Raw genomic sequence first — 24904 nt, 5'->3', positions numbered from 1 at the left:
TGCAAAGCTGATTTAATAATAAATAAGGGACGTAAAGGATTTGTTTATTAGAGAGATATGAAAAATATTATCAGTAAGAAACTCACCCATTTAGTTGAGGATGCATTTGCTGGCTGAAATTCATGATGTCGAAGGGCACTGACCTTGTACAACGTACAGCTGATCTTTCACTGCACTGTCACTAAACACTGATCACTTAATTAATCACTGATAATCCGAATCACTTGTGGATATTTAAGAAAGATCACTGAGACTCGTTCGCGGATAATCGTTTATTCGACGTGTTCGTTCGGAAGTCGACGTTTCACTGCCAAAAAATCGAGGCCTCGACCGTGGGCCCTTGTCGTTCGTCTTTCGGCCGTCCGAGGAAATAACACCCGATACTATTTTCTTCGAAGTGCAGGGTACCGCCGAATGAAATAAACAAGATATGCCGAGACGTAAACTGTGTCCGACCCGCTGTCACCCTGCGCTCTTAGAACGTAATTAATGGCCGTGCGAAGAAAATGGTATCGAGTGTCATTTCCTCGGACGGCCGAACGAAGAACAACAAGGACCCACAGTCAAGGCCTGAATTTTTCGGCAGTGAAACGTCGACTTCCGAACGAACGCGTCGAATAAACGATTATCCGTGAACGAGTCTCAGTGATCTTTCTTAAATATCCACAAGTGATTCGGATTATCAGTGATTAAATAACTGATCAGTGTTTGGTGACAGTGCAGTGTAAGTGAACTTCGCAAATAACCATACCAGAGGTTCCACCGACAGTATCCCTCGAATGTTGCGGTCATCGACCTGGGATCAGCTGTTCGTTGTACGAGGTCAGTACGTACGAGTCAGCAAATGCATCCTCAACTAAATGGGTGAGTTTCTTATCGATAATATTTTTCATATTTCTCTAAAAAACAAATCCTTTACGTACCTTAACGCGATTATTTATTATTAAATCAGCTTTGCGAATCATTCGTTGAATTCTGTTCGTACACGGAATTATTTAAATTAAAATATCATTTACGAACTTTGTTAATCTTCACTGTACACCTTGCATAAAAATTTCATATGGTACACATAAGGTGTCATGCACACCAGAAAATTAAAACGGCTGTCATGGTTAAACTACATATTATTTCGAGTCCGAAAAATTAGTGAATATTCTTCAGACGTTCTAAAGTAAAGGTGAACAGCGTTTTTCTTAAAAATATCACTGTTATGTAGTTAAAAAAATCCGGAAAGTTCTCGCTTCGTGACTTGTTCAGTACTTCGAACGCGGCTCGAGTCCGTCCCGACCTTCTGTCAAAGCCTCGTGCTGCGGACTCTCTCGCGGACCCTCTCTCTCGCACCGTCACCTCTCATTGGCCAGTGTTTTTCGTTAATAACTCGTAAACAAAGCCGCGGATTGCATTTTCGCAAAGGAAAAAGTTACTTCAAATGACCTCAGCTACCCCTCATTTTCGGCTGTTAAAATAATTGTGGGACACCCTGTATAGTATATGTGTATAGTAGTATATAGTATATACATATAGTATATAGTAGTATATTAACACTTCAGATTTTGGACAAGCATTTATACTTGTTGGATGTCTGTGCGTATGTTTTGATCGCTGTCTGTCTACAAGACTTAATCATCTTCTTTTGGCACTCGGAGAGCTGACGCTTCTGAGGACTGTGCGGATGGCGATACGTAGCTTCGTTTAGGTATTTGTTCGTCAATTTTTTCAAGTATGCTTTCGAATATAGTAGTCTCATTCAGCGTCTTAGTGCTCTCTATTCGCACTAGACCTACCACGATCCAACGATCGTCACGAGACTCGGTCTCACTTTTACAAAGCAATACGCGTGAATCAATCTTGGTCCAAATTAATCATCTACGCGATGTCTTTCAAACACTGAGTCAAAGTGGAATTTTTTATACAGGTTCTAGAATCTCTATTTTATAAGAATACTTGTTGAAGGAACTCCTAAAGGTAACACTCCTTTCTTGAACGCTCTGACTGCCGCGTCACCTATTTCTGGGTGACGGCATTATTTGCTGAAATTTGAAAATCCATTTGTGCGCTGATCTATTATATCTTCCTGTTTTCATTAGGATCCGCGAAATGAATGTTGAAAATGCAAGTGATGTTCTACAACTTAACTTTTCAATTATTATTTGATTGAATAGAATACTTTAATTTTATGAAATTTTTGAGGTGATGGAGTGGCAGTCAAAGCGTTAAAAATTCGAGAGAAAGAAATGTTCTCCTAAACGAAATCATGTTATTTTGATGTTCAATTGTAAAGCTGTAGTCTAGCCAGCAATTTGGTGACACTTTTCCGAAGAAAATATCGAAACGCGTTGCCTATATACGGACAAAAGACCTAGGCGCAAGAACAATGGAAGACGATCGTAAAATCGTGATCATCCTAATTCCGATTGTCCTGGTTCGTGACGAAAGTCAATTCTAGCGGAACGTATGGATCATTTCGAGATGCACGCGCTATATGTCGTGCCGTGGAGATCGGGGGTCGCCCCTCATTCGAGCCCCGTAGCGTAGGGAAATCCCTTCAGAACGTACGAAGGGTGCCGGTCTTCTTGGGCCCTATGTTAAAAGGACCACAAACCGTGAGCAAGAAGGGAGCCAAGGACAATGGGGTTGCGCAAAACGCTTTTCTTACCGGCTAAAGGAAGGGGAGTCTGGCACGCGACCAACGTCACCTGCCCGTTCCACGACCTACTGAAGTTCTTGTATCGATTTTCTTACGTGCAGCTGCAATGTCGTGGTTTCTTGCGTCGATCAGCGGACCGGGACGCCTCGGCGTCGTTATCGCGCTGGCGTCATATGGCAGAAACGTTGAGATTCCCCGTTTTCATGGGATCGCTAGCTGATTTTACGCTGCCTACGCTCGGAATCGGAGGCGTTTCCGTGCACCTGCTGCTTCCTTCGATTCGTATAAACTGCTATTTACCGAGCATGTGGGCTTCCTTCGTTACCGCGAAGACTGAGCATGCTAGGAACTTGTTTCTGACACGTTCACGCAAACTGGAGCACCCGAGACAAATCTGGAACAGCGACATCGAGGATTCTAAATTTTTCTCTCAGTAGATTCGAAATTTTTCGCTCAGAAGATTCGATATTTTTCTCTCAGAAGAATCAAAATTTTGCTCTCAGAAGATTCGAAATTTTTCTCTTAGAAGATTCGAAATTTTTCTCTCAGAAGATTCAAAATTTTGCTCTCAGGAGATTCGAAATTTTTCTCTTAGAAGAATCGAAATTTTTCTCTTAGAAGAATCGAAATTTTTCTTTCAGAAGAATCGAAATTTTTCGCTTAGAAGATTCGAAATTTTTCTCCCAGGAGAATCGAAATTTTTCTCTTAGAAGATTCGAAATTTTTCGCTTAGAAGATTCGAAATTTTTCTCTCAGAAGAATCAAAATTTTGCTCTCAGAAGATTCGAAATTTTTCTCTTAGAAGATTCGAAATTTTTCTCTCAGAAGATTCAAAATTTTGCTCTCAGGAGATTCGAAATTTTTCTCTTAGAAGAATCGAAATTTTTCTCTTAGAAGAATCGAAATTTTTCTTTCAGAAGAATCAAAATTTTTCTCTCAGAAGATTCGAAATTTTTCTCTCAGAAGATTCAAAATTTTGCTTTCAGAAGATTCGAAGTTTTTCACTCAGAAGATTCGAAATTTTTCTTTTATAAGATTCGAAATTTTTCTCTCAGAAGATACAAAATTGTTCTCACGAAAAATTCTATAGTTGTATTTCAGAAACATATTAAATTTTACTTTCAGAAAATTCTAAATCCTTCCCCGAGAAAATTCCAAAATCTTCTCTAAGAATATTCCAAATTTTCCTTCCATTAGGGACTCACTATGTGAGTCACTCCGTGAACCATAACGGAGCAAACTTCCCTTTCATCTCAATCCTTTAAAACTAGTATTTTGTGAACCAGGCTTGTTCTACCCAAAAGACGTCCGCCTAAACCAGGGGTGTCAAACTCGCGGCCTGAGATGAACATTTTTGATGTCAAGCATCAGGACGTAAACAATAATTTAACTTTATATATGTTTATTACAATGTACTAGTCAAAATAAAAATATTTGTTTCTATGAACATTGATTTTTTTTTGCAGCCCACCTAAAGTTAATCATTGTTTATTTGGCCCAAGTTAGCTTTTAAGTTTGACACCCCTGGCCTAAACTGTTATCAGCCTTTTATGACTTCTAGCATTTGCAACTTTGTTTTCCCATCAGAAGAAACGTGGAGGAAAATGTGTCCCCTGTCTCAAACACCCTGCGAGCAAATATTCGAGAGCTAAAATCGCGCCTAAATCCAACGTAATAATTGATTTCACCGAGTCGCGAAGACGGGGTAGATACGTAACGCGCGCCTAAATTGTGACAGATCTCTAAACGCTTATGGCGAAATTTTGCAAGAGTAAAGTCGTGGAGACGCGCGAAGTGGCGATCGGTTTTCCAAACGGTCAGAGCAGTGGCCGTGAATTCGAAGCGGTGACGATAAAAATCAGGTAAGAAGAACAGGAATGGCGAAAGGTGAGCAAGAAAGGAGCAAGAGGAAAGAAACTGGTTTGCTCTTTGTGCGTCCCCGTGTCCGCAAATCCCCAAATATTTCGATAGCACGTTTCCTGGGTGCCGTACGCGCGTATCAGCGAAACACACGTGCTGTTTCGCATCTGTCTTCGGCATCTGCGATTTCCTCGAGTCCCACGACCCTTGCCCATTTACTATTCCTGGTTCCGGATCGACTTACCGGAGGAGAACAAGAGTGAAAGAAAGAGAGAGAGAGAAAAAAGGTGGAATGATTACCCCTCCTCGACGTCACCGGCGGATTCCGTGGGCACATGCTCGTGACGTCACGCGATGCACACGTCATGCGGCGTGACGTCGGATTCTCTAAGGGGGGCTTCGCTTGAAATCTTAAGCAGAGCATCTGCAGGGTGCTGGGGGCCAAGGGGAGAGCAATAGTAGAGAGCCCGGCGCGGCATAGCAATCACGGCTCGAAGAAGAAGAAGGCGAGGAAGGGGCCCCGGCGGATCGTGCAAGGAGAATGAAGTGGAATCGCGAGGGGTGCGCACACGTGGGAAAACGGCACGCGTCCCTCTTGGCCCGGTGTCACTTACACCTGGAATTTTTCGGGCATTTATCAGTGCAAGGACCTTCCCGCCGGAATTCCTTCGTGTGACTTCGCGTGGCGGGCCAAGATCGATCAAAGAGACGATTATTCCGCGCCGCGAGGGGCCATTTCGAACGGTCCGTTCCTTCTTCCCTTTGTTTGCCGCAATCGTGCTTGTTAGGGCTCCCGCCACGGCATCCCGACGCTTGGCCAATCTTTTTTCCTGCGCACGCTCGCTCGTTTTGTTTTCCGCTGTTGTTAATGGCTAGCACATGAATTTATGTGCTCGGGCCGTCCGATTTCTAAAGTCTTGTCGTCAGCGGGAAGAAGATTTTAGAGTGGAAAGAGAACAACTTTAATAATTCTCTCCCATTTTTTAATAATATTCTTCGATTCCTTCAGCGTTTCTCGGCTTTGTAGCTCGTCTCGTTTTAGTCAGAAGTGCAGAAAATCCATGATCTAGTTGCACTGTAATAAAGTATACTGCTTAGGAAATACGTTTCTTTCTAATTAAAACTATTTCTTCTTTTCGGAATTGAGAATTTTAATAAGCAATCTTAGCGATGTTTTGAAGTCAACTATGTCTGCGAGATAGTCCTACTGTGGAGCTTCAAGTGAAATACTAATCTTCTTGGAGTAATTGAGCCACTTCGATTCAAAGAAATGCAAGTTTTTCTAATATCGAGGAACTTGGATTTCGAATACATTAAAAAGATCTATGAATCATTTATAAAAATTAAATTAAACGTAGTATCAACTCGATTGCATCTACCAGCGATTTTTCAATTTGTGAGATTTTTGACAATTTATAATTAATAACTTCCTAATAATTGTATCAATATCAATAGCGATTTTAATTGTGTACCAACAATTTCACCTCAGTAACAATCTAGTAACTTCGTTTGGGTTTATCACGTAGAAAAAAAAAATATTTTTAGATTCCTCATAGTACAGCGTAATAATTGAAAATCTTATTAAATAAAGTATTTATTATAGTCAGCTGCACTCTGCATATATTAAGAAACATAAACAGATTAATGAATTTAATGAACGACATATATTGCTGGAGCTATAAAATGCCTGAATTTGTAGTATCAGTTGAAATGATGATTAAACATTGTACAATTTTATTTAGGTCAGTGAAAATTGTATAATAGCACAGGATGATGGAACCTGATCTATGGAACAGTTTCCTCGCACCCTTCTGCAAGAGATTTACCCGATTCTGCGTGTCCTCGATTCTTTCAGGACTAGGTTAATCTTTCGCAGCATGCAACGTACTTACAGCAGCTGTGACTGCAGACTTGTTATTGTTAAATTTAGGATTATGCAAAATATGCCGGAATATCCTATAGTTTACTTAAGTGGGGCATGCATTTGCATCTGAAGACGAGCGGTCTAGTTCTTTGGCCAGCAATTAGAAGCTCCTCAGTGCCTCTAACTAAAGAAACAGGGTTAATAAGTTTCACTGATCGATTTGAGGCTGCAGCTGAATCACCATTATACACGTGAACCTATCGCACCTTCGAAAGGTCCGAATGCGCTATTATTGTGACAGACATTATGTATAATCTAATTTTAATTCTGGACAAATAATTCGACAGAGATGCAATTGTGTTAAATACCTCAGCAATTGAACCATAATTTTGTATTCCTTTGAATCATTTTTATAGGACAAATAAAACCATATAAAACCATATATATATAACATATAAAACCGATTACCCCTTAAAGGATGGAAGACATTAATATTTTACTAAAAGAGAGTATACATTAATGGATTCAATGAAACAATTAACTGTAAAGAAGAAACATTTTTGACAAAAATAAATAAGTAAAATATAAAATCATTATAAAATAAAAGTTGAAAGATTAAATAAATTCGCGAACTGACCTATGGTATCTTCAAAAAATAATTGGAGTTTGATGATAAATTCCTAATTATATTATTATATTATAATTATATTATTATATTTATTGTATAAAAAATAGTGTAAAAAAATGGTGTATCCCACACTGTAAATTATGTTCTTGCATCTAGGTAGAAGAAAATGTTACATTCTACAAATTTGAGAGGTTAAAACTTTGGATGTGCATAAAGTCTTTGCAATTTTATTATGAACTTGCCACAACCATTATCTAGATGTTTTCTATTTTGAAAGTTATATTTTCTTGTTATTTGAGCGATGGAAGTTCCACGGTGCTCGAACCGAAATAAAAATGACTGCGGTTATTTGTCTTGATATCCACGTATTACCCCTATGATCGGTGTCGTCCACCATGAGAAACACTTTCCAGGTGGTTGCACCGGTAAGCGAACGACATGTGCGTGATTATGACGCTATCGTTATGGGAATACTGTCATTCCAATACAGGACAGCTTTGTTTCTGCTATCTGTGGGCTTCGAACGTACAATGGCACACACGGCATTCGATTCCATCGCCGCAACGTTTTTTGGCTTTCCCAAACCACAAAACAATTGACTTGTCTTGTTACGTTCCATTGTGCTAAACAATAAACACATAAGCGTATTCTATGAAAAAGCAGCCCTATTTTTCTAAAATAGGGATAGGAATTCAATTCAAATCTATGTATTGTTATGGCATTAATTCTCCTACGATTTCCTATGAAATTATTATACACATGTCACGGAATTAGAAAAATATATTTTTCTAATTTCCAAAGTGATACATTTGATCCGTAAATCATGACGGCGCGATCTCTGTTAAAATTCGAAGTTCAGTTCGCTCAGACGCTAAGAAACGTGTCGGATACCTGTTCAACGCGAACAGGTGAGACGATACGATTTTAATGAAATTTAATTCATGCTTAACTAGAAGTAATTGCCCATTAATATACACTGTCGTGTGTTGGATCACCGTGAGAATGCGCGATGAGTTATCAGCACAATTCCCATGGATGCCTCGACACCTGGCAGAATGCAGTCGCGGCGGCGAAAGTTTCGTCCCTAAAAAAGACCGGGTTCCGGACGTGGAATATGCTCGCATGTACGTTCCGATAGACAATAATTGTCTGTTAATAACGTCCGGTGGGGAGCTGACGCACATGGCAAATAGTTTAACTCGTCGTGACAGATGTTATTAGAGGCGCTTCTGTCTGAAGAGAATTATCACGCCTTGCATACAATTATTGTTCGAAGATAATTCGATTCCCAAGTTCAACTCTGATAATTGAAATGTAAAGCGAAGTGTTCGTGTTACGGTTGCAATAATTATTTTGCGAAACACATTAATTTTAATGCACTTCGGTTTAAATGTACTCTATTTTCTAGAGAATATATTACCGATTCAAACTGCTCGATTTGTGGTCAAGAAAAGAGAAACAAGAATAATAGGAAAAATGTTATATTTTTCAAAAAAATTGTAATACAGGAGAAATTCTAATTGTCCGATGGTAATGTAAAATTGTTTGCAACTCGATACTGAATGGCGACTGCGAGGTAATAATTACATCAAGAAGGGAGACGATGCAAATGTGAACAAGAATTGTTTGCTTTTTGAGAAGTTGCATTTAGCGCCATTTCTCCTAGCGGGAAAAATTTAAAACCGCATACCAAGTCCTTGTCGCTCTCGTTGTTACCGAGAACTCACGGAAATTAGTCCAGACGAGGTATAGGAGTACATCCAGCATCACGATGACGTTGGAGACACCTCACGGACCGACGACGAACTTGACGATGATATAGCATGCGCATACTGCTCTGCAATTGGTCGAATTTAAAGTGGTGAAGAAAGCGGTTGTTCTGTATTATCGTTCTGTGCGTCCAACGTGCGTTTCAAACGGTTTTATGGCGCGTTACTTGGGCCATTTATAGTAAGTTTTACACGAAAATTTGTAACGAATATGTTCTTCGTGAGTCGTGTTAATTCCAAGAAAACATTTCAATGAATTGATCATTTTAACAGAGCAAAGGAGGATTAATCGACGGAAGATTATCGCAGACTTGTTGCGTGGTCTCCATACATGACAGAATACTATTATTATGTTTAAATAACATTACACCGATTCCAAAATGACCTCATCATTATCATTGCTGGCTAGTCACGATGAAGTGGTTCGTTGTACGAACGTGCTCGTCAATGGAGCCTGCGAAGAAGGTTTGGATTTATACTATACTTACACCCTGTGTATAAATGCATAAATGCAGTCTAGTTATTATCATTTACAAATGCCTTTTGTCAAAGTTCATTAACATCTCTTGTGTTAGTGAAACTATTTAAGTATGAAACCAACACACCTCGTGTAAAATTTTTAGAATTTTTGCAATTTGCAATCAATCAAGAGGAGATGCGACAAAAATGGCTGGCATCTATTCAAGAATGCCAGCGTCTTCATTCAGCTTTAGAGAAAGCTCACCAAGAAGCAGCAGATTTAGATCGTAAATTAAGTCATGCTAGGAGACTCTTAGATGAAGAAAAACGAAAGAGAAGGACCGTGGAGGAGCAAAGAAATTCATTGGTGAGCACGATAATTCATTAATGTTGTGATTGTATATTAGCATTATTTCATTATCCTTATATCCGTAGGAAAGACAAATTAGTATGGCTAGGGACTTATTATTCAATGATGGCGGAAGAAATTTAAATGATGAAACCAGGGAGAAGTTACAATTCTTAAATAATACTACATTGAATGGGCGTCATAGTAACATACATATTAAAGATTTACAGCAAAATGATAAGTAAGTTTTTACTTGTGGTCAGATTCATTTGCTTTAGATACTAAATAATTTAATATTTCAGATTAAATACTATAGCGGAGCTGGACTCCACTGGCTCCATATTAAGCGACTTAAGTTGCTTTTCAAAGTCAGAAGATGATTTAGATACCAGTGTACTCATTCAACAAAGTCAAAAGAAACGTGAATGGAAAGAACACAGACCTAGTGGTGAATATTCTGCAAAGAAACGCCGTAGTAATGTACAAAAGATTGCAGAATTAAATACATCTGATAGGATAGTAGCTACAACAACTGTAGTTGTACCTAAAGAAGGAGCTATCACTGCATCTTCTGTAATCGAAGCTATACCAGGAAATGAAAATGCAGATCCAGAGGGTTCACTACCCAGCTCAGCCAAAAAGCGCAAAAGCGGTGATCGCAGTAAATCAAAATTAACACCTGTTAACACAAATAATGAACAGATAAATGCTACAGTGAGTAACAATTCTGTGCATGGAATAGCCCTAAACTTATGTATTTCTTATTTTAAAATATTCTATTACAGCCCTCTGCACCGAAAGCTGATATCCTTACATCAGGATCAGATTCTGAGGGTATTTTTAAACCTAGTCCTAATATAGGGGGATATACTTTAAATACAAAATCTGCTAGGGGTCATAGTTTCATAGCTAAAACAGTGATTAAGCCAGAAGTTTGCACATCCTGTGATAAAAGGTACTTATTAAGCCAGATTTTAACTTTATTTCTGTATTTTATATAAAACACGATGACAAAATTCACAACAAACAAAATTTCAGAATTAGGTTTGGTAAAGTAGCTTTAAAGTGCAGAGACTGTAGAGCTACAGCTCACACAGAATGTAAAGAAATGGTACCATTACCATGCGTACCCACTGGAAATACACCTACTTTACGTGGCACTTCAGTGAGTTTTTTTTTGTTGACAAAACATTAATTCCATATCCAAGAACATAAACAATACCGTGAACATTACTGTGTTTATTAGGGAACCATAGCAGATTATACACCTATGATTCCACCAATGGTACCATCATTGGTTGTTCATTGCATCAACGAAGTGGAATTAAGAGGAATGAGTGAACAAGGATTGTATAGAGTAAATGGTGGTACAACAGAAGTAAAATGTCTGAAAGAAAAGTTCCTCAAGGGCAGAGGTGCTCCCAATCTTACTGAAGTTGATATTGCCACCATATGTTCTACTCTTAAAGATTTTCTCAGGTATGCAAATCTGAAACTAGTAAATATAAGTAAATATAATAAATCTATCGTTATCTTTTATCACCAGGTCTTTGCGGGAACCATTAATTACTGTAGGATTATGGGCGGACTTTGTTCGCGCCACTACTATTAACGATAAACAGGATGCTGACGCTGCTTTATATCAGGCGATTTCAGAATTACCTCAGCCTAACAGAGATACTCTCGCTTTCCTAATATTACACCTACAAAGAGTATCAAGCAGCCCTGAATGCAAAATGCCTATAAGTAATCTGGCCAAAGTTTTTGGACCCACGCTGGTGGGTTATAGTTGTCAAAACCCATCGCCAACTTCCTTGCTCACAGAGACCAGAAATCAAGTTGCGGTAAGTTTCTTAACAAGATGAAATGCTTTAAATGGAAACTAACAAATATTAACATATTTACAGATAGTTGAAAATCTGTTGAAAATCCCTTCTGATTATTGGGCAAATTTCGTCAACCCTGAAAATTTAAGCAATATTGTTACTCATAAGACTGCTGAACTAAGACATACACCATCTACCGAGTCTTTACTCAAACGTAGTACCTCTCGCGGTTTCTTTAATACTCCTCTTGCGTCTGGGTACGTATCACTTTTTATTGCTTTTAAATAATTACTTAATACATATATTACCTTATTTTATGTCTGTTGCAGTCGGTCTTTTATAAGGAGAAACAAAAAATACTTTGCAACACCTCCTTCGAAAGCAGGTTTCTAAAGAGAATTGGTATGTAAAATATATTATTTAAGCCGAAATACAAAAATGGCTGAATTAATTGTGGATTATTTAAATATAATTACACTTTAGTATTTACAAATGTGCAACACAATAATTCTGTTTTGTTCGAGAACCTGCAAATAACTTTATGTAATCTGGGTTAAAAATAAGTTCTATTAGGTTCCTATTATTAGCGTGCCGAATTTAAAGAAATTAAACTATTAGTAATATAATGCATTAAATATCGTTGTTCGGTACATGTGTACAGATGTTACCAATGATAACCTCAATATTTTTAAAGAATTGAGACTAAAATGTAGTTATATCTAAATTTCGTACATGTTACATCCGTAAAAATATGTAAATGTTATAATATTAATTTTGTTTGTTAACACTGACTCGTGTACAAATTTCTGACCGAGTAAGGAGATAAATTATTTTCTACAATATGACTCCACGTTTAAAATATAAATACATAGATAAGTAACAAAAATTATAAATTTATTATTACTAGTTTCGTAAAAACAACATTTGTCTTATGCAAACTAAACAAAGTAAACTCGTAAATATATATTATAGTGTTTTTAAATTCCTTTACAGCTACTCCTTTGAATATTTTCTGTTTTTACATGCTTCCTTTATCGTAATAATAATAATTGTATCGCGAATGTATGGTACAATTAAACATTTTCTTCAATAATATAAAATAAACACGACCGATTATGGCAAAAATAAATTCCATTGTGGTAACAAAATTGTAAGCCTATGGAACAGGACCTATTTAGTAGATCATTTGAAAGGCTTTAAAATGTTCGTGTGCCTGATTTTTCTTTGATTTCCCAACAACATTCCCAGAAGTACTTCAGTCTGTTATCTCCATTCGAACAAAAATGCCTAAAGTCTTGAATGAGTTTTTTCTGAAATAATTCATCGCCGGCTAGTGTCGATGCTGACTTCCATTTTCGACTGACCATATGATTCCATGACCAAAGAAACCCAATCTACAAAAGGCAAACATCTGTTCCTCCATTTCTTTGCAAGACGTATAACTGACTTACCCTTCTATCTATGCTGTAATCATTTTTATTTTTCCCGCTAACATGTCTTGTAATGTAAGCCTCGTGCGGACTAGGTTGATCAGGATGAACCGGATATCCTTTTTGTCCTGTATTTCGTCTCACGACATTCGTAGACGCTCTGGGACGAAACCTCGTGTTCGTTGTAGAAGGAATAAGTATAAATGCGTTGCCAGTCATATGCACATATTGGTGATCATTTTCTGTACTTTCTATAAGACATGGGATAAAGCCAAATCTCTGTACAATTGCTTCTTGGAACAGAAATAGTCGTTGCGCGTAGGTCTCTTCTCGAAATTCTGGAATTAATGTCTTAATCTAGAATCTCGAAGCATCGTGTGAAATTTGCAAAAATATCACGACAGACCTTCAAAAAGTGGTTGTTTATTTGTTACGAGACAATCTGTATTGAGTGGAATAAATATAGGCCCTCTTAGAGGATCGCTTTTTAAAGTGAATGGTAGAGCTAGTAGATCACTGGGAATAGGAACCATTTGAATCCCGCATGTTTGAGCCTTTCGTTGCCACACGAAAATCTTTTCAACAAAAAATTTGTTATTAATCTCTCACGAAATTTTATAGAACATGATGAATTATATTCTTACAAGATCGGCGACTATACTGCCGGATGAAGCTACCCATTGTACCACGAGCTCATAAGAATGGTCCACTTTATATATGGATTGGTATCTCAAATGACCCCACTCAATTCTGTCGCTTTTATTATTTATATCGATATCTAAATGAGTGTGCTTGTACGGTGGAGCTACAAGATAAGATACAGCTTGCAAAAATATAAAATGTGATAATAAGGTATTATAATGTACCACATGAACTGACCTCTCCATTCTGTGTCCTGAACACAGTCTATCAAGTCTAAATCGTCTTTAAGGAACGGGGGCACATTTGACTCGTCAACTGTATCACAACTGGGTATATTTATCGGTGAAGATATCGTTGGAAAAGACGCTGCGGAAGTTGGTTCACACCAACTTTTTGGTGCTTTTATTTCTACTTCTACCCATTCGTTCTCAAAGCTTTGTAAATCACCGGTAGGTGAAAAATTATCTGTTGCTTGAAAGTGAAAGTGTTGTTGATATCTGTACACTTTTATGTAATGTGTGAGAAGTATTTCTTCTTACCTCTTTGATTTTCCTTATCTTGTACCACATGGTACAGATAGAATCCTAAAATGAACGGTTTCGAAAAATCACCAGAAGCGTGGCAAATCAACTTGTCTTGAATCATGCCCTGCATCAGAAAATAAAATTAGAACATGTTCGATCATTAGTTAGGTATCGGAAAATTCTTTCATACATTCATAATGTTAATAGCTCCTTCCACTGTCACTCCTCCTTCTATATGATTATTCAACCATTGCACAGCGTCAGCGCTAACAAATGTTTGACTTGGCAGCGATGGATGTTGAGTGAGGAACCCTACACCAGATTGCAAATGTTTCATTGCTTCCAGAATTTCAGTTTTTGATGCAGTGCTTTTTATCTTCATCAACTCCATATTTGTACTGTTAATAATGTTTATACATTAATCTCGAGGATATGTAAACAGCTTGACTGTTTCATCATTTAATTTTACCTGTCTTCATTAGATTCAAAATGGTCTTGTTGCTGTTCAAGTGAAAGTGGTAATACAGCTTCACTAGCTGGTGAGATTCGTCCTCTGTCCATTACTTTAGATCCTGATCTGATAACGACAGGGAAAATAAAGTTACAAGATAACTCTATGAATTAAAAAGTAATAGAAGAATAGAAGATAGAGTGATTGAAAAATTAAGCCATATATGAAAAGCCACAAAATTTCTTTGCTTATGCACATCATTTGCATTTATTTCAAACCATCATTATAACAAAATCTATAAACGATATGTATGCACATTATTAACATTTCGATTGTTAGTATTCCTTTATAATAGGACATACAAATTACAAGGAATGTTAACTAAATGTCTCCTTGAAAAAAACGCATATCTTTTTACCAGTTATCATAAATATTCAGTGGATGAGAACAGTCTAGAAAATTATATGATGTGGTTTAAACAAATAAATTCTCTAAATATCTTCTTATCTAGGCGAATTCAATAATAAAGACACTAGAATTACTATCACCCCCTGAATATAAATCATTACTTATAATATCTGTATAATACAGGTATTATAATTAATACCTGTGATATGTGTACATACATATTCAGCCGTTTATAGCATACATATATTCAATTTTATAGTTGAAATTAAAAAAGTAAAACCAACCTGTTTGGCACGTGGCGAGGAGTGTCGAGGCACGTGCGGGCAGTCGCAGCGGTATTCACTACATGCCTCTCCTGTACAGAGAACCCCGTCACTCCCTCACTCACTACCAATATTTTCTACTCTACAGAGTATTCGTATCTTTCTCAATGTCTTATTTAAAACATTCATGGCAACAATATCTTTTCCTACGTTTGAAACGAATTGTTACAAATACTCTGTATCTTATTTACTAAATGATGTAAAGAAAGATAGAAGCAGCTGAAAGATACAGAATAGGTACTATGTACAAAGATTTGTCAAACATTTACAAATACAGCTTTTTTTCTGTCCCAATCACATCCCTTTCAAAAATAGAGTGCCTTAGAAGTACTATTATCACCATAATGTAAGCATGTAACATTCGTAAGCATATTATAAGATACTCTGCTTAACACCACATGACAAATGTACGAAATCTTTATAAACAGATTCTCTTATTTCCTCTTCATTGATAAAACATGCAGATGTGCAAATTGAAAAAAAGTTGTGTCTGTATGTATATGTTGAAAAATGTACACATAGAATATTTTATATATGATAAAGTTGATTAAATTAACTTTTCTGATGACACTATATCATGAAACGTACTATATAATATAGTTTTTAAGAGGTATAAAAAATGCTAAGTTTTTGTGGTGAGTTGTAACTTAGTTAAATTATGTGATTGTCTGGATGGAGATGAATTGATTCCTATGTACCTATGAAAAAAGGAATCTTGTTTAACAATCAAATGCGTATAGCAGAAAGCAAAACAGGCAAAATTAAAAACCACCAAACATTAAAAAGTTGCAATGGTCCACCATCACAAAGTAGATATACTGCAGGCTATACCATTACATTTGCACAAAGCAACAAATGCTGAAATCGTTAATTTAAGCTTTTTCAAACCTTGGTCTTGGTTTCTCTGGTAGACGATTGCTTCCAAGTCGCTCCCTGAAGGGAGAGCTGCCAACTAGACTGGTCTGAAAAGCATGATGAAGAGTACGGGTAACTGTAAATGTATGAGAAAGCTCATGATCATGAAGATGTATATCTGGTTTGTTTAACTGTAATGATATAATTGTTAATATTATATTAAGAGAGGAGTATTAAATTATGAAAAAAAAGAAATAAATTATACAACAATTTGCATTACATAAAAGCTTGCTAAATCATCTGCGCATTCAAGGCATATAACAGGCATGGTTGCATTCATTGTATGATATGTGTGCAAGCTGTTTAGGTGTATTATGTATTCTATAAAATGAGGTGATCCAATTTAATTGTAACTGAATGTCCTTCGAAGATTATATTGAATGATGTATACAAAGAGATAAAAGACATTGAGAGTTCAAAATTGTTTCTAATTGCCAAGAAGGCAGAGTATTGCTTGAAGCCTATGTATAACGATATCATTGACACCTGGTTCAGCATATTGAGGCTACAGGAGGCGAGGATATACCTGGTTAGTGAGGACTATCAGGCTCGTGCTGTGCCTGCGTCTGGTCAAATGAGAGGCAGGATCTCTTGGGGGAACACCACCTAGAGCCGAAGGGTTCTGAAACATATCATGCTAAATACCCCTCCCTATACTAACATTCCACTAGTCTGTTTGAGTTTACTGTTATGTGTATATATCTTGTGTAATCGTGTATATATCTTGTGTAATCGTGTAATTTCGGCATCTCACTGGATATGATACTATTCCAAACAATGTTATACTAAATGAAAATAGTTAATATATATATATAATGAAAATTCAGTTGTCTTGGGGGTGTTATCTCTAGTATTACTTAAATACCAACAAAGCTGGTCAAAATCAAAATCGTGTTTTTCTCATTTTATACTTATAGCAGCCAACGTGTTACTATTTGTTATGTGTCCTACTTATCTAGTGCACCATGTAGGACACTAAATATCAAAGTGACACTGTAACAATACTTTAGCACACGCACTGCAAGATAACAAGAATTCGAAGTTCTTGATATCAAATCAAGTAGTACATACTAAATAACGAATACGGTACTCAAAAATAAAATGTAAGCATTTAAATAAATTGCATTAATTAGGCGTTGTACATCAGGCATGCGACATCCAATTTCAGAGTGCGATAATATAGTGTAGTATAATAAGAAATAGAAATCGTTGAACTGAATTATGTGTTCATTTAAATAGAAAATAATATTAAGGCACCTCTTATCGAACACTAAGAAAGGATTATCCTTTTTAAATCTCGATTACCTACATAAAAACCCAATAATTTGTAATAGTTTAGCAATTCCAACAAATGGAACAATGAGATTATATTATAAAATAATTATTCGAAGAAAAATTACCCAGTTTTTGTTGGGATTTTGACGTCGTATTTTGTTCGGCCACAGTTCAATGAAGCGCAGAAATCCATCCATTAGAGAAACTTGATCTGTGGTAGTGAGAGGTGTGTATATATCGCATCTCGATGATCCTTCCAAAAATTTTCGAGTCACCGTATTATGTAATGGCAGTAGAAATACACGAAATCTCCAATATTTAAGAGCCTGTTAATTTTTAAACGCAATATAGAAGAACTTTCATATCTTTTACTGCAATCAATAATACATACTTCCACTAAGGCAAAATCTGTATGACCTCTTGTACAAATATAATGATCCAAATAATTCCAATTATAATTTTCCAGTTTTTCTGTTGTAAAAGACACCCATGATACTTCATATGTATCGTGGTGGGGTGCATGAAATCGGTAACGATAATGAATATTAAATGGTGGGTAGGGGTGCCTATAGAAGCAAAGATAGAAACATTTTTCGTTGATTTCGTATTAATCAGGCTTAGGCATTATATTAGATTATTTACCTTGGTCGATATCTCGTGACAGTTATACTGTTATCAAATAAAGATATTTTATGGAAAATCCTACCAATACTTAACAAGTACTCTTCCTTAGGCTCTGATTCAGTTTGTCGACCGCGCATTACGGTACTTATTGCTGGAACCGCACTACCAGGTGTATTGCTTTGATTTTTATTAGTTGTAGGTAAGATAATCAATTGGAAACCCTTCAGAAAAAAAGTTCGTCCGCTTTGATGAATACAATTTACGTTTTAAGTCCTGATAAAGTTATTGCACCTCATACCTGCGCTAATCGTTGTGACACAAGTTCTTTAAACACTTCTGCAGTTGTTAAAGGCTTTTTATATATCGCCCGCTGCTGTGCAAAATCAGTATTAACATCATCTGGTAGGAGATTGTAATCTGAGACAACATAATCATTTTGCAAACTCCTTTTATCTGGGAAATAATCTGTAGTAATAGGTAAACATGCTGGAATTGTCAGTGATTTCCAATCGACACCTAAAATGTAAAGTAAAATGCAAATAAATTCATTCGTTTTGAGTAAATAAATATAGTGGAAAATTTGTTTAATGTTATAAAATATTATAAGTGTCCATTTATAATATTTAATAGGAACATACGTGTGTGTCAAAGTAATTTCATTAGTGCAATATTAAATGTGCTACTAATATTACTAATTACTGAAACATGCAATGCAAAATATATTAATTGTAATATAATCCGATAGATCTTCAACATAATGAACAACACAGGTTCATACTATGAAGCATAAAAAAAACTACCTGGAACTTACAAAATATGGTACTGAATTAAGTATGTACAGATTTATACATAGTTGGTGCAACCAAATTACAGTCTACAGAAAAAGGAGCATGTGCTAAGCTAATACAGAAGTAAATTACTATCTATTATTAGTTTTAAATGCTACAAGATAATACATACCACAGAGATCTATTATTCATAACAAAGAAATGTAAGAATTAAAGCTGTATGATAAAGTGAAAGGAGTGTAAAGCAGATGAAAGAATGTTTGAAGTATGCAAGATCTAGAATAGAAACGACTTCGTGAGAAACAAATGGAAATTACAAACAGTGTGAAGGTACAAAATAAACAGAAGTGGAGAGAGTAACAAAAATCTTTTGAGTAGGTGTACACATAATAATAACAATGATAATATTATGTATATAGAGTAAATCGCTAAAAACAAAATACCTATATATTCCTAAAGTGTTTGATATTATGCTTAAGGACATTTAAAGGTCACCTACATCAATCTTAAATAGTCATACCATGAACACTGTGTAATAAAAACATATATTTATGACCTTCAAGTGACTTTGAAAATAAAACAAAAGATCGTTTATACTTTCATATTTTCAGAGTTTTGTTTCTTATAATTCACTCTATATGTTATAATTGTCTACAGACTACATAAAAAATTGTTTTGAAATCATAACTTTTTGTGTTTGGTGGAGGATACACATGCACAGAAGACTATAAGAACTTGAGCAATAAAGAACAAAACACCTATAATTTCAAGGCCCTAAAAGTAAATGTGTACCATAACCGAATCAACCCCCAATAACGTATGGACGCTAACCTATGATTGCTGTATAATGTGACATCATAGTTGTACATCACACACGCGTCAATGCGTCCAGCGTTGCATCCCAATAAGACGTACCATAGCATGGAAATAAATTTAACAATATTATTCATATAAATGATCGGTGAAATTGAAAAATAAATATGATTACATCTAAGAATGAAAATACTTCTTATGCATGATGATTACATGATTATGTACCAAATATTTATTCAATATCCAAGACAAAATAACTTCCTTTTAAAGTATACACCAACTATTTTCATTCTTTATAGTATTATAATTCATCACAATATATTAGTCAATTTTTTAAAAGTATTAATCGTGAGTAAAAAACTTAATTTAAGAGCTGATACTCTACATTTGCTAGTACAACAATTTCTCTTCCAAAATACAATTAATATTATGCATTGTAAAAATTCAATGATTAAAAACTGTTTCAAAATTCTTTCCTCAAACTGTAAACTCATTTCAATGATAACTTGTGAATAATAAAATGGCTAGTATTGTTATTTTTTATGAATTATTATAATATTGGTCGCTAATCTATCCGCCCTATAAAATTCTCATCAAGTAAACATATGCAAACCTGTAGTTAGTGCTGGTGTCCACTCCTGTTCACCAGTGGCACCCCATAACAATGTCAATGATTTATTTCCTGTGGAAGATACTGGGTTTCCACCTTTATCACTGCTTGATAAAGACAGATTTAATTTTTGTGGTTTCATTTTAGCATCTATAAAATATGTATGAAATTATATTTTATGAATTTACGATATATGTTTATATTTGGAATAAAATACTAACGATCATGGAATTGATTTGCATTTGAGATCTCAGTATGCTCCATAGGTGATCCACTTACAGTAGAAAAGATATCACATTGTGATTGTGAACACATTTGTGCTGGCACAGCTTGATAATGGTGTTGTTGTATTAGCACTCCCGTTGGTCCTACCATATTAATTTGGTTTATTTAAATAGTTATATACTTTCTCTTTCTTTTAATTTAGATATAATTAAATAATTGCATAGTTATATTTCCGACCTTTGGGAAAAATGTGTGTCCATCTCCGTCTGTTACTAGTAAGCTTTATTGTAACATGGGAGGGATCAAAAGGATTAATAAGTGCCCTGCTAGGCCTAATGATACTTGTTGGTTGCGATATAGTATTTGTTGGACTCCCCGCACTACCAACGACTGGCCTAAAAGGTGGCGATATTTCCGAATCCGTTAAATCGCTTTTAATTGACGTTCTTGATTCTATTTTACAAAAAAGTTAATAAATATGTATTATTGCATGTCCATGAATATTTCAGATTGCATACCATTTATTTCTCCATTTGATTCACTACTGGCAATATCGTCGGTTCTATGGGGTATTGAGATCGCTGCACTTCTTGTTGCAGCTACTGGAGTAGAATGCAATTCGGGCGGTGGATGATGGATGTCAGGATCAGACATTTTTCTTTTTAAAAGTTTCAATATGTGTGCATTATTATGTGTTTCCATACTAACAACACTTGTCTTTTTGGTTCTAGTCGTAACTCGTTGCAAACTACTTACATGAAGTGTTAGATTTCAATATCAAACTTGAATAATATTAATATGTATGTATTTATGTTATACCTGGAAGTGTGAACGGAGGGTAATTGAAAGACTTGTGCATCATATGCATCATAGTCAAATAAGCTATTGTGTAAACATTCTCTTGGATCTTCTTGCAAAAGCTTATTTTTACACTGCAATTTACCGTTTTCTACCACTGATTGTTTTGATACCCTTTGAGGAAGTTTTATGCGAGGTATGAACGTTGAGTACGGTATTTTTTTATTTGTTGAATAGAAGCTGAGATTAATCCAGTGTGGCATACTATAGTCGTCTGGCGCATTTACAGATGTATCCTTATTGTGAAACTAAAATCATATAATATAATATTATTCTGATACCATTAATGATACTTCTAATATGTTAAAAGTACCTTTAATAAAGGAACTGCATGTAATGGTTGTTCGCCAACGCATACCAAGTCGCTACCAACCCCGTTATCAATAATTCTTTGTTTTGTCACGTTTGTCAACTCTCTATCAACTTCAAAAACACCTACACCTGGTGTGATCACCACTGACAACTGACCAGTTCTATCAAAACTACGATCTAAGTAATGCTTTTCAAACACTGTAATGGGATCAGATTATGCATAATATATCGAAATTCGATAACGTAATAATTATTTGATTATTACCGTTTAATGACATATTTAAAACTTCTAAAAAATTCCCTTGTGCTGCTGTTGAATTCACTGCTTTTGGTATAATATCACCCGGTTTCTGATGATACTCTAATACAATTTTTTGATAATCTGTGAACAATTTTCGTAATTGCACTAATACATTACTCCAATCTTCAAATCGTTCATTTTGTACAACCACCCTATAGAAATCTTCATAAAATCGTCCTCTATAGTCGTGTTGTAAACATTCGCGCATATGATTTGGGAATTCCTCCAAACTAGTAGCATTATAAAATGTTCTTGAAAATAGAACTATTGTCACTTCATGATTGCTACCATTTTTTCTCCACTTTTGGAACAAGTCAGCTAAGAAACCATTAACTGCTTTTTCAAAGTAGAGATCACCATGTATGTCAAAGTCCCACATTTCTGAACTCATTTGAATGAAGAGATATACCATGCTTGTTGAAGAACGAAATACAACCTAAAAACAAAGTTTATAAAAACTACTGCTTCACATATACTTTACTTCTATGTTAAGATAAAAACCTTAGTATCATTATTTATGACACCACAGGCTACCCGATCTCCTTGTGACCACATCTCGTATACCTGACACCTTATACTACCTCCACAAAATTCAATTTTCTTGTTCATATACACACAAGTGTTAACCTGATAAAAATTTATATAAATTATTAACAAGTTTACACCTATATCTAAAGGTAAGTCAAATATAATCTACCAAGCTATTTTTTAGCCGCCACATTTCACTACGTCCCAAATATTGATCTTTAAACGTAAGTTCAACAGAATCCAAAGCTACATCATCTGGATTTACAATATTCATGTAGACATCTCCAAATGTTCTTAATTGAAACATTGTTGCTACATTATTCTCCACGCTAATCGTTTCCCGTCCTTGTAGATCTTCTTTGAAAGATGTGACTTGCAGTAGCAGACGACTGAATTCAACTTCTGGTTGATAAATTTCAACAACATCTCCAGTTTTTATACCTGGGTGATCTTTTGGATTAATTATAAGATCTTCTTCACTAAAGGTTTTTTGATGTACTATCAACTTATAAAGCTTCATTTTTATTCCATTACTCTGTTGATAGTAAGTTTAACTGTAATACATCATAAAAATAGATAATAAATGTTTAAAAATAAATGAATAATTTGAAATTAGTTATTCTCAAAATACTAAACTGTAAAATGTAATGTTCAGCATGTGCAGAATTCTTAAAGGTACTTTATGTGCATTGAAGTAAAATAAAATTAATGAACTTACTATCAATATTTAACCAATATAAAATATTTCTTCGAAATTTCCAATGTATTGCTTTCCATGTAATACATTCATGTGTATATTATCACCAGTTTATCGATAAAAAATGGCAATATGTTGTCATAGTCAAAGAATAAACAAATATATGTTCTAATTTATGTGAACTTCTAACACCTTTCCCACCTTCGACATAATTTTGTATGCATTTTACTGCGAAGAAATGATGTATATTGTTGTTTGTTCATCCTTTAAGGCATATAAGATATTAGCACTGTACACAGGGGAGAAAAATTAATATCAAACTCAATATTGAAATTCACAGTATACTTTATTCTGTAGAATTTTAGTGACACGCATCTATTTTTTTATTATTTTTTAGAAGAATGTAACTAGTCACCACGCTTCCCTTATGTCTTATGCGATCGATATTATTTACTTGATAAACGTATGCAGTTGAATTAGTTACATACATATGAAGATAATGTGGTCATACTATGTATTACAAATAGAATCTAGAAAGATCCATAGTTTATCAAAAAGAGCACAAACTTGATAAAAGAAGAAAGAACATTGAATCAAAAACTGTGTGTAATCAAATCTCAGATCATACCAATTTTCTGAAAGAAGAATAGTTTTATGTTATCACAAACTGGTATTTCACATTCGATTGACACAGAATCAACGGATTATGAATACTGAAGTTTACGTATTAACATTACGTCAAGTCTTATTATTCACTATGCCTCCACCTCAGTAGAAAATTCACATTATGTTTTTACTTCGTTTTATTACATCATGTTCATAGTGCACTTTACTAAGTGCATTTATTTGCATGCAAATGTTTCAGATCTTAGGGATGTAATAAATTAGTGATATAAAATTGTGTACTGATACAATCTAACGGTAGAAAGTATGTACTAATCGGCTACCAGTTTGAACGTTTGGCCGTAGATGGCGTAATCAATTATTTTTTGACACAATTATTTATTATACCACAGACAAGGTGTATACATATTGTATTCAATACATATTTAATTATTACAAGATTTTTTATGATATCTATTTCTTATTATCATTATATGAAAGTTTCATAAAGTAATTGCATACATTGTAAAATATATTTTACATTATTAACAATTAGCCGAACTATCATCATTAGTCAAGTAATTAGTGACATTATCACATATTATTACACTAATGTGTACAATTGGAAACAAAAATTTTACATTGATAATATAACATTTTGTTTAATAATTTAATGCATCTTTTACTTACAATAAATAATTGACAATTACTTTAGAGATATACAGTAAACAAGTATATTATTAGAACAGATTTCAATTGTGTAAATTTCTATATTTCTTTCGTTTTTAAGTATGAGAACAGGATAACAATGACTTTTTACTACGTATGTGTGTGAATACGAAGCTTCATAGGAAAGGTAGGAACGTAGTGAACATTTACTATATACCATTAAATACTTAAGTATTTTTATTAATTGTGAGGAATTTATAAATATTACATTTTTAAATCGAATATAATTCAGATAGTGTGAGCATATAGCAATGTAATAAAACAACTGAGAATTTTTTAAAAGTACGAAGAACTTAACTATGTTATTGCAAGAAATAATGATTATTCCTCATTTAATATTGAATTTATTATATACAGTGTAAAAATTTGTGAAAAATTCGTTACATTCCATTTTTAATTTTATAATACATACTCTATGTACATTTTGGAAGTTATGAATGTAGTAC

At 34.9% G+C, this 24904-nt stretch overlaps 2 protein-coding genes across 18 annotated transcripts; one reads left to right on the top strand and one right to left on the bottom strand.

The window, feature by feature from the left end:
• The first annotated feature begins 8828 nt into the window (after nt 1–8828).
• On the top strand, nt 8829–12366 carry tum (Rac GTPase activating protein tumbleweed). Its single transcript, XM_033477793.2, has 11 exons — nt 8829–8949; nt 9042–9233; nt 9392–9594; nt 9663–9817; nt 9879–10290; nt 10362–10531; nt 10615–10741; nt 10823–11055; nt 11123–11420; nt 11484–11659; nt 11732–12366. The coding sequence occupies exons 2-11, from the start codon at nt 9149–9151 to the stop codon at nt 11793–11795; spliced, it is 1923 nt and encodes a 640-aa protein (XP_033333684.1). The 5' UTR covers nt 8829–8949; nt 9042–9148; the 3' UTR covers nt 11796–12366.
• Nucleotides 12276–24008, bottom strand: Iml1 (GATOR complex protein Iml1). Of its 17 annotated transcripts, none has more exons than XM_076521295.1 (26): nt 23465–24008; nt 23148–23390; nt 22599–22983; nt 22403–22528; nt 21866–22337; nt 21602–21798; nt 21250–21536; nt 20949–21181; nt 20668–20883; nt 20427–20573; nt 20209–20355; nt 19614–19622; nt 18293–18510; nt 18013–18215; nt 17762–17936; nt 17496–17696; nt 16622–16717; nt 16069–16142; nt 14468–14575; nt 14189–14396; nt 14014–14122; nt 13712–13945; nt 13477–13637; nt 13239–13407; nt 12854–13170; nt 12276–12796 (listed from the first exon to the last, which is right to left on the bottom strand). In XM_076521295.1, exons 3-26 carry the CDS (start codon nt 22947–22949, stop codon nt 12599–12601), a joined length of 4656 nt encoding a protein of 1551 aa, XP_076377410.1. In that variant the 5' UTR covers nt 22950–22983; nt 23148–23390; nt 23465–24008; the 3' UTR covers nt 12276–12598. The 17 variants fall into 17 exon arrangements, with proteins under 17 accessions (XP_076377410.1, XP_076377409.1, XP_076377407.1 ...); XM_076521294.1 differs by having other exon boundaries at nt 23472–24008; XM_076521292.1 differs by having other exon boundaries at nt 23148–23656; nt 23755–24008.
• Nucleotides 24009–24904: the final 896 nt, after the last annotated feature.

This window comes from Megalopta genalis, chromosome 4 (assembly GCF_051020955.1).
Source record: "Megalopta genalis isolate 19385.01 chromosome 4, iyMegGena1_principal, whole genome shotgun sequence".
Classification (NCBI taxonomy): domain Eukaryota; kingdom Metazoa; phylum Arthropoda; class Insecta; order Hymenoptera; family Halictidae; genus Megalopta; species Megalopta genalis.
This window is presented reverse-complemented; position numbering and strand designations above follow the sequence as displayed.

Bases quoted from the DNA above. Each gene is read 5' to 3' on its own strand.
- tum (XM_033477793.2), top strand. From the start codon at position 9,149: ATGACCTCATCATTATCATTGCTGGCTAGTCACGATGAAGTGGTTCGT. The intron at 9,818-9,878 runs GTAAGTTTTTAC...TTAATATTTCAG, and splicing joins GATTTACAGCAAAATGATAA to ATTAAATACTATAGCGGAGC. The intron at 11,660-11,731 runs GTACGTATCACT...TGTCTGTTGCAG, and splicing joins AATACTCCTCTTGCGTCTGG to TCGGTCTTTTATAAGGAGAA.
- Iml1 (XM_076521291.1), bottom strand. From the start codon at position 22,949: ATGAAGCTTTATAAGTTGATAGTACATCAAAAAACCTTTAGTGAAGAA. The intron at 17,697-17,761 runs GTATGTATTATT...AAAAATTAACAG, and splicing joins CAGATTTTGCCTTAGTGGAA to GCTCTTAAATATTGGAGATT. The intron at 14,123-14,188 runs GTATGAAAGAAT...TTTCTGATGCAG, and splicing joins GAGCTATTAACATTATGAAT to GGCATGATTCAAGACAAGTT.